A 9,848-nucleotide genomic window follows, 5' to 3' on the forward strand; every position below is an offset into this window, starting at 1 on the left:
TAGTCTATTTAGATAAAAGGGCTCTTAATCTTCTAAAATGAAAGAAAACCTCTCCCTGCAATGGCTGCAAGTACATTATTCCAGAGCAAGTGAACCGGCTAATTAACAAAATGGCGAAGGCAGTGCGTTTAGAACAACTAAGATTTTTTTTTTCATGGTTCTGCAAATGGGGTGCAGCTGAAGGTGGGCATGCGTTTAGTAATGGTTTTCCGCATAGTGCAGGATTACCAGAAAAGCTGTCTGCATCAAACCTACCTCAGACATCAGGAATTTGACCGATGAAATTGTTGTTAGAGACATTGAATTGCTGAAGATTGTCGAAATCAAATTCTGGTATTTCCCCAGCAAGCTGATTGTCCTGAACAAGGAAGGATACCAGGCCTGAAATTCTAGACACGGTAGAAATCACACCAGAGAAGTGATTGTTTGATATATCGAGCCTTTTCAAGTTACTTAATTGTGAAAGAGTGTCAGGAATGACACCCCCAAATTTGTTCTTTCTTATATACAAGCGAGTTAGGCTTGTGCAATTTCCAATCTCTTCTGGTATAATGCCAATAATGTTGTTTGATATGAGGCTCAAGACTGAAAGAGACTTCACCATGCATAAAGAAGAAGCATCAAGAGTTCCAGTGAAATTGTACTCATCACGAACTATCTTCTTAATGGTTTGCGACACACCCACCCATTCAGCGTTGCAGGGATCTGAAGTCAAGTTCCAGCCCCAGTTCTGGTTATTTTGGCCATTTCCTGGTGAAAGTTTGGCCATGAACTGCACTAGCGCCTGCTTCACATTTTCTTCTACTGAATTTGACATGGGAAAGATAAATAGAAAGATGAAAATGAGGAGCACCCTGGAAGGAATTTGATCCATCTTTAGCTATATAAACTGAATTCTGTGGCATAGCAGTATAATCTGGTATCATTTTTATAGGGTGAGTTTTATTTTTTGGTTGTTGATTGACTGAACTTACTAGGAGATTTTTTGTAATATTGTGGATGTGCTTGCCTGAGAGGACTTGACCAAAAATTAATAAGCCAAGAAAGACTCAAACGACAATTTCAAATAAGGGGCCAGCAGCCTGAATTACTACTCTATATTGCATTTGAGCTTCAGTTGTTTCTCAATTTTAAATATATCTTTTTTTTTACATAATAAATAAAAAATAAAATGATTAATGGAATACCCAACATGTGAAATCCAATCCATAAAATCTTCCTCACCAAGAATCCTCTTAATTATTTTTTATTAATACAAAGGGTTAACAAATAAAAATATATTTTATAACCGTAAATAATATATAGGATAGGATTTAATTAACTGTATAGTTACTAACAAGTTAATATCAGGCTACAACCACTTAATTTGATTCATTCGGAGTTATAGAAGAATGAGATGCTCATGTCTCTATCATGCTACTTTCCAGTTCATTCAGCACTAGTCCTAACCCTTTTAATTTGGTTTATCTTGTGCTTTGCTATATGACTCACATATTCTTAGGGTTGTGCAGTTTTCGGTGTGAACCGAAAAACCGAACTAAATCGAGTCATTTCAGTTCAATCGGTTCGATTTTTTAGTTTTACCGGTTCGGTTTGGTTTGAAAATTTGAATATATTCGATTTTCAGTTCGGTTCGGTTTTTTATTGATTAAAACCAATAAAACCGATTAAATCGAATAGTAAAATGGCCCAAATAATTTTTCAGCGCAAGATGTATAAGCCTCAAGGCCCAAGATGCATAACCCAGCCCAAAAAAATAAAAATTCTAATATTTTTGGTTTAATGCAACGGAACCAAACAGAATCGAACCGATATTTTTCGGTTTGGTTCAGTTCGGTTCTTCTTAGATGATTGATTCGATTCGGTTTATATTTTTAAGCGATTCGATTTTTCAATTTTTGGTATTCAGTTCAGTTCGAAACCGAACCGACTGAATGCTCTCCCCTACATGTTCTGCTTTTGTTTTGGCTTCGGGAGCTTGCTACTTCTGGACAGGGAATTTGACTCCAATTTAGTGTTTCCCCTCTGCACTTCATTCTCTCCTTTTTGCAGCTTCCCTTAGGTTGATTCATTTCCCCTTTAGCTGGTTGTTAGTAGAATGCTTTGTCCTTGTTGGCTATCGATGGTGTTGATTTCGGGTTAATCCGTTTAGTCCTAATTAGTCCTAGGACTCCATGATATTTGGGTTTTAGGCCCTTTATTGTTTGGCCTTTAGTGGAAGTTCTATGATAAATTATGTTTATTAGGTTTGTGGGCCTATAAGAAGAAAGCTCCGTAAAAGCAACAAGAAAAATTGTCCAAATATTTGCTGGTAAAACTTATTTGAGTCGTGTTATAAATGCCACATCTGCTACATCTAATCATGATAAATATCCACAACTCTCTCAATTCCCATAATATTAATTTTGAATTGAGATTAAGTATTTTCTAATATTACCCCCACCAGCCTTAATTATTTGCCCACCTAAAATTGAAAGATATTCTGCATTTTTTTTCCATATTTCTTTATAAAATATGGAAGTAACATGCAGGCAAAAGATGATTAGCTTTTTAGCTTTCTATTGGCCGCTAATGAAGGATCTGGATAATCACCTACCAGTAATATCATAGTGATAATGCAGCTAGGACTAGAAGAAAATCTTTCCAAAATGGGCACTGTTGCCTCGTTAGTTCATCTGCCTTCATCAGCATTATGGCCAGCAGAACCAACCAAAAGAACAGATATTTTGTTTTTGTAATTAATCCTGCGGGTTCAGATCTACAATTGGTGACTGCTGCTATCCATATCCTGTGGTTGAGAACCACTATTCCCTTTTGTCCCATATTTTTTTTTTTATTTGGTTGATATTAAAATTTGATTTCGATACTCAACAGTGTTAATTCAATCAATAAGGATGAGAGTTTCCTTTTCTTATCAGCCAGAGTTGGACTCCATTGCAGAGTATTCCACAATTATTATCCTAAATTTACCACAGTTTATAAACTATAATTTAAATTAATTAATGATATAATTAAATTAAGAAAGAAGTCAATATGAGAGGGGGGCTACTTTTTCCAGTTTCCTCCGGAGGCTGCTAGATTCAGTAAATATGAAAAGTAGAAGCCCTTGATTGCAAATAAACCAAAAAAATAAAAAGGAAAGGGCTCTTTTAGAAATAAACAAAAACTTTCAAAGCAGAGTCATCACACGAGTGACGAGAAAAGGAAGCCCTCTCTTTCATTTGATCATTTTATTGAAAATCCTCTTCTCCTTCTCTTCATTTCTTTGATCTCTTCAATTTTCTCTGCTCTCCACTTCTATTGCTGTAACCCCATGTTAGCTCATATCCTCCAAAATCGTTTACTTTGAAATCTTAGCTCTCCATCTCTCTCGTACGGAGTACAAAAAAGGACAAAGAAATGATTCAGCTACTGTTTACACTGATATTCTCTGAGATGGCATTGATAATGGTGCTTGTGTTCAAGACCCCGTTAAGAAAGTTAGTGTTGATGAGTCTGGATCGGGTCAAGCGAGGTCACGGCCCAATCGTGGTAAAGACGGTGGCAGGAACGGTTTTTGTGGTGTTGATGTCAAGTGTGTACAGCATAATGAAGATACAGAAGCGTTGGATCGATGAGGGTGCTGTCAATCCAACGGACCAGGTTCTCATGGCCAAGCACCTTCTTGAGGCCACTCTCATGGGTAATTACTAGTTTTATGCTTTGTTTATGTTTCATGAAGTTTGTGAGTTTTTTGGGCTTACTGTGTGAAGAGTTCGGATTGGAAAGTCATTGGCTTTGCTGTGTTTGGAATACAAAATGTGATTGAATTGGGTGTCAAATATCTTGATTTATTAACTTCTCAGATTGATCACTGATGATATCACTGTTCCATCCATGATATGATTATTGGTTTTGAGCAATTCATTTATCATGTATAATTGAGCATATTCTGGTTTCAGCTGTATATTTCATATGTGATTGAGCATGTTATAGATCTATTTTCTCCCTCAAGTGAAATTAGTTTTATGTGTATTCTAAGTTAGGTAAATTTTTTAAAAAATTCAAAAAGGAGAAGTTTTTTGTTTACTGCCATCTATATTCCATTATCTTGGAAGATCACAAAAATTTGACATCGGACATCTGTCAAGCTCTTAGTGTTTGGATGAAATAGTAATTTAAATTGCATAATTGTGGTTGACAGAGCCTGAAGGTTGTGATCTCTCAAATCACACCAAGGACGTAGGACCTCTTCAATTGTGATTGGAAGAGTATCAATCACCTGGTTGCATCTTTCTTTATTTGCAGTTTTAAGTTTTCTTTCCCCTGTTATTTGTGAACTTTGCTACTGTTTGTATTCATTCGAGTATGACACTATGACTGTTACATTTGTTAAAATGCTTGTAATATTTTTGTTGCTCTCTCTCTTTCTCATTCTTGATAACAATTTTCTGGGCAATGACAATGCATCATATCTCTGCTAGTGAAGAGTTTTTGTTTTTCCCTAATCTGTTGTACTTCTTGTTCCTGTCTATCCTGGGACGTTGTTAGAGTTTGATGCATAAAGGTTAAACTTTTCAAAGTTCACCGTTTTTTGTTGATCTTATTGGCCTTTGGACCTGTATAAATCTGGACTTTGCAACCTGCAGGATCCTCTCTCTTCCTTGCACTATCGATGGACAGACTGCACCATTATATCCAAGAACTCCGTATACGGCGGAAGAGCATGGATGCTGCGAAGAAACAAAATCGAGTTATTGAGGATGGAAAAGTTGAGGAGAGCAAAGTCCTGGAAAAAGAGATGACCACAGAACTAGCAAAACTTAAGCAACTAGAATCAGAACTGGAGGTGAAAACAAAAGAGGTTCATGCTTCAGAAGCTAATGCAGCAGCTCTGAGGAAGCAATCTGAAGGATTCCTTCTGGAGTATGATCGCTTACTTGAGGAGAACCAAAACCTACGGAACCAACTTCAATCTTTGGACTTGAGATTATCTCATTCAAGTACCAAGAAGAATACTTAAGGAACTGAGCACCTTCATCAAATAGATTTTTCAAATTCCATTTTACTTTTATACTATTCATCTGGAAAATTTTAAATTTGATTTTTTTTATTGTGGTTCAAGTTTGAGTTATGCATTATTGTAAGTGGAGAAAAAGAGAGAAGCAAAATAGGAAAAAGGAAAGAGAAAATAGGTTTTTATTTTCTGTGTTCAATTCAAGTAGGCTTCATAACGAAGAAGAATGGGTCAATATTGTCCGAAAATAGGTTTTTATTTTCTGTGTTCAATTCAAGTAGGCTTCATAACGAAGAAGAATGGGTCAATATTGTCCGGAGAAAATGTGGTGCATTGTGAGGACAACTCAAGACCTGCTCTTCTTATGACTTTTAAAGAGAATGGTCAGGAATGGTTAGTCCTTTTCTTTATTTTTCTTTTTTCGATAAATGGTTTCAAAATACGACTGATTTTAGACGACTATTCTGCATAGCTTAAGTCCTTGAATTGTTAAAAAGTTTCAGTGTAGGGGATCATTTTCTTGGAGAGCCCATCTGTATTGAATACAGTGAGTAGCATCAAGCCATGGAGAACCAGAACTGAGAGTGCAGATAACACTAGCATCAATACGAATGCTGGCATGATCTTAGAACCTTTTTTGCATATTCAGCAGACGCTGGACCCAGGAATGTTAGTGGTAAGCCCAAAACTTTACAAAGCCTAACAAAGGGCACCAAATAATGCACCATCCCCAGTGAGAGTATGCAAACTGCTCCTTTATGCCCTCTCTGTGCTGCTGCTGTTACAACCACTAGGTTCGCTAATACCGATATTTGGCTGGTTGGATTTGCAAGAATGTAACTACACAATGCTTTAAAAGCAAAAAAGGTTCTTTAGCAGCAATTTTCAGGGATCATCGCAGTAACCCCATGGGATGGAGAGCCAGGCAACTCTTTTGGCTCAGTCAAAAGGCTTCCATCGAGTTATTACGGAAGGCGACACCAGTATTGTTATTCAAGCTCTTCAAGGTGGTTCATGCCATTTAGCTATCCAAGGAATTGATAATGATATCCATATATATGTTGTCAACGTTTTATTTCAATCAGCCTTTCTCATGTTAAAGGGTCTTGTAACAAGGCTGCTCATAGAATTGCCTTTAATATGTTACATGTATGATATCTCTTTTAGATGCAATCTCATGATCTAGTTCAGCAATGTAATTTCCTTACTACCCACATAAGGCTAATGAAGTTTCTTCTTTCGAATAAAAAAAAAAAAAAAAGAATAACAGGATGTTGTGTTTTTTTTTTTTTTTTCTCTATATTATATTCATGTTATTGTGCATATTTCATAAATTTGTGTGCTCGTTATAAAGTTAATACTGTGTAGCTGAACTCTGGTTTTCCTCATGGGCTTAGGAAAGGCATTAGTTAGTGAACCTTCACATACACTTAACCTCTATTAATTTACTTGGTAATGAAGCATTAAAATAAAGTACAAAATCCATAAAGAATTAATGAAGACGAGAGGTAGCAACACTTCATGGTGGGCTAAGACAATTGTGATTCCAGGGATAAACTTGAGCGAGACCTAAGCATCCAAATGAAAAAGAAAGGTGCTATAATAAAAATAATATCATTTCAGATGAATTGGGTGTGGAGCATCAGTTAGGCATATTAGGTAATAGAGTAACAGGTTTGATAATTAGTTATTATTTATTAGGGAGCTTTTGGATCAGGGATGGGCTTGTGGCATGGTCTAATTTTGATTTTGTTGAGAGTTAGTTGAAACCACAACCACTTTGGAATGGAGATTGCGCAGGCCCATTTCACCAAGCCTGCCTGTTCTGGTGATCCAAATCCTGGGACAAGCCCAGTGTTTTTTACCATGAGAAATACTAGAGGAATTGCAATGTAGAAGCAGTGTCAGAGAATGCAATTTCCTTTTCAAGATTACAACTACCACATAAATAATCTTGTGTACAACGGCAAGACATTGATAATATTTTATGGTTAGTACAATCGCTAAAGCTCATACTATTGCCAATGTTAAATGTGATTATCCCACCAATGCTTATGGGCTCATTAGGAATAGTATTAATCGAATTATATTCCACGCTAACACGCTTCTCGGAGCTAGGAAACGTTTCTTTGGCGCTATCTTTGCTTCTTACGGTGAACCAAGTGTCATCCCATTCCCAGTTATGCACTTTACCACTGCCTTGGGCTGCCAATTGCTGGATTCTTTCTATCGGAGAATGGGAACTGCTTTTATGGGTCGATTTCCGAGTCCACGTTGCTTCTAAATCTTCCCTCGAGTCCCATAATCCTTTCTCTAATACACTTGTTGGAGTATCCACGTCAGTATCCTTCAAAACAGAGCTTGGTTCCTCTGTAATAAAATCATGTTCAAGTAGTTCACTAGTGGACCACCTCTCTGTCGGATCTCTCTTCAAGCACTTGCTCAGAAAATCTTTGGCTTGTTTAGACATAAAGCCTGGAATTTCTGGCACATCACCTGAAAACCCAATTTGGTAAAGAGCAGAAACAGGGTCTGAAATATTGGTCCATGGAGCTCTCCCTGTAGCCATCTCAACAACAGTACACCCAAGAGCCCAGACGTCAGCAGGGAAGCCCTGGTGTTCACCTCTCACCACCTCAGGTGCCATGTAGACAGGAGTGCCGGCGATTGGAGTCTTGGTAGCCACAACCTCATCGACCTGCTTAGCGCAACCCAAGTCAGCAATTTTTGCCCCATCACTGGTGACCAATATATTGTGACACTTAATATCACGATGTAGTATCCCATTAGAATGAAGGTGGTGAAGGCCCAGAAGAATTTGTCGAGTATATGATCTGATGAAGGACTCATCGAGCCAGCCTCCATGCTTGCGAATTGCATCCATAATAGTACCACCAGGTGCGTATTCCAAGAAAATATTGTATAAGAGCTTACCATTTTCTCTTGTGATGTCAAATCCTTTGTATGCTATAATTTGAGGGCAAGATAATGCAGAAAGAATTCTTTGCTCCCTCTGCAGGAACTCTGATTGCGAGAGCTCAGCTGACTTGACAGCAAAAGCCTGACCGGACTGATCGAGCGCAGCGATTGAGACTGTGGAAGTGGAGCCACGGCCAATAGTTCGGCCTCTAGTCCAGTCCATTTTGAAGGGACGAGACAATTTTAGTTCTGTTATTATGGTATTGGCAGGCATAAATATATATACATATAGGCGCAAACAATTATGTGCTTGTGGAGGGTATGTTTTGACGTTAATGCAAGAAATAATGCTTTTGGAAGCTTATTCTTGGGCCAATGGGCGGCCGCCGTTTCTTTCTCGCTCAAGGCCTGAGGGTTCCAAGTGGCGAAAGGAGGGTGGCTTGAAAGCTTTTGGCCTGACTTGGGAGCGTTTGCTTTAATGCCAATATTGGCTTAGCTTAGCTGTGAATTATACTGTCCACATGCGGCCACGTGAGAATGTGCATAGAGTGCGGTGTTGATGAAGTCTATGGTACACACAGTACAATGTATGGAATGATTGAAAATGGATATTTCAAAGTTTATTTAGGTTTGTGGGTTAGGACTTGGAATTGAAGTCTTAGGTTTATGCTTATTTTACAGTTAGATAATGTAAACTTATGCAAGTAAATCTCCACTAATGATGAGATTCGTTGAACCTGTAACAGCTTAAGCTATACCCAAATGGGACTGCCCTCAACAATTCATGGATCGATCAAGTGATGTTTGTCAAGGGATTCCTTTGTTTATTACTTTAATTAATGAGCTTAACATAGTTTTCAGTGCCATTGATTGGAAAGCGCCAAACCCATTAAAATAGTTGAACTTTGTAGGTGAAGTATTCATGGGGAACAAAAACATTGTAAGTTGCAACAACTAACTCCAAGAAAGCCAAGAATCCAACATAACGGTTGGGATTAGTTGTAAAAAAGGCAAGACGGAAGCTCACTACCCTTTCCAACTCACATTCTCACAACCACCCTTCTTTCCTTCGTTCTTTACAGTCTCATCTTCTCAGTCGGTTAAGGTCTTTGCTGGCTTTTGAGCTCAGCTTGGAGGTCCTTTGACAGTTTGCTTTGTGCACTCTTTGATGCGTCCCTTTCAAGTCACACAATCATTTTGAGTTGCTTTTCTCGTGTGCCAATCTCTAATTTACGGCTTGTCTGATCTCCTATGTTTTGGCTTTCGGTAAAAGCCTAAAAGGTTGAGGACCCACATGGGATTTATCCTAGCTCCTTGGCATAGGCTGAAAGAGCAGAGAGTGAGATGTCAGACCTCGGATTAAACAGTAAACTAACACCCTGCCTCGAATTTGGGATGTCACCATCGCAACAACCCTAACACATCATTAACAAACTCAATCCTTTGAATTGGTAATTTTCTTTTTTTCTAAAAATATGAATTGATAAAAAAAACAGTTTAAAGCTAATACATTGGAGATCCATAACCAGAAATACAAATAACAAAAATGAAGGCTTGAATCTCACAACTAATATAGGCCCATGGTCTCCTTACAAATAGAGCGTATAATACCTAATCTCAATCCACGGGACAAAACCCATTAAAAGAAATCCTAGCTGAGGCGGGTGGAGGGTCCAAAACCAATGACCCGGTAGAAGAGTGCAGTGCCACATAAGAAAGCCACACTAGAAAAATGCCAATTCGTTGTTGGACCTCCCTCAACAGGAGGGAAGAATGCTTCCTTAAGGCACATCGCTAAAGCCAAGTATGGCAATTTTGCCTGATCTAAGAGGTCCAAACTCAATGTAAACCTAAAGATTTCGAACAAACCAGCAAGGCTCCAACCCAATGAAAGAAGCATAAGACCATGGCACCAGAAGACGCAGGACTCATG

The 9,848-nt window shown here is 38.2% G+C and overlaps 2 protein-coding genes and 1 pseudogene across 5 annotated transcripts; 1 reads left to right on the top strand and 2 right to left on the bottom strand.

Moving 5' to 3' along the window:
- Positions 1-4: 4 nt before the first annotated feature.
- Positions 5-893, bottom strand: LOC110655966 (probable leucine-rich repeat receptor-like protein kinase At1g68400; annotated as a pseudogene).
- Positions 894-3,155: 2,262 nt separating this feature from the next.
- LOC110655996 (uncharacterized) lies at positions 3,156-6,169 on the top strand. Of its 4 annotated transcripts, none has more exons than XR_009141486.1 (4): positions 3,156-3,682; positions 4,629-5,174; positions 5,248-5,389; positions 5,494-6,169. XR_009141486.1 is itself a non-coding variant. In XM_021812502.2 (2 exons), the coding sequence occupies exons 1-2, from the start codon at positions 3,400-3,402 to the stop codon at positions 5,000-5,002; spliced, it is 657 nt and encodes a 218-aa protein (XP_021668194.2). In that variant the 5' UTR covers positions 3,156-3,399; the 3' UTR covers positions 5,003-5,195. The 4 variants fall into 4 exon arrangements, 1 of the variants encoding a protein (XP_021668194.2); XR_009141487.1 differs by having other exon boundaries at positions 5,500-6,169; XR_009141485.1 differs by having other exon boundaries at positions 5,248-6,169.
- Positions 6,170-6,872: 703 nt separating this feature from the next.
- LOC110655962 (mitogen-activated protein kinase kinase kinase 18-like) lies at positions 6,873-8,190 on the bottom strand. Its single transcript, XM_021812466.2, has one exon. The coding sequence runs from the start codon at positions 8,187-8,189 to the stop codon at positions 6,873-6,875; it is 1,317 nt and encodes a 438-aa protein (XP_021668158.2). The 5' UTR covers position 8,190.
- Between the last annotated feature and the right edge of the window lie 1,658 nt (positions 8,191-9,848).

The sequence above is a fragment of the Hevea brasiliensis genome, chromosome 11 (genome assembly GCF_030052815.1).
Source record: "Hevea brasiliensis isolate MT/VB/25A 57/8 chromosome 11, ASM3005281v1, whole genome shotgun sequence".
Taxonomy (NCBI): Eukaryota; Viridiplantae; Streptophyta; class Magnoliopsida; order Malpighiales; family Euphorbiaceae; genus Hevea; species Hevea brasiliensis.

Bases quoted from the DNA above. Each gene is read 5' to 3' on its own strand.
- LOC110655996 (XM_021812502.2), top strand. From the start codon at position 3,400: ATGATTCAGCTACTGTTTACACTGATATTCTCTGAGATGGCATTGATA. The intron at 3,683-4,628 runs GTAATTACTAGT...TGCAACCTGCAG, and splicing joins TCTTGAGGCCACTCTCATGG to GATCCTCTCTCTTCCTTGCA.
- LOC110655962 (XM_021812466.2), bottom strand. From the start codon at position 8,189: ATGCCTGCCAATACCATAATAACAGAACTAAAATTGTCTCGTCCCTTC.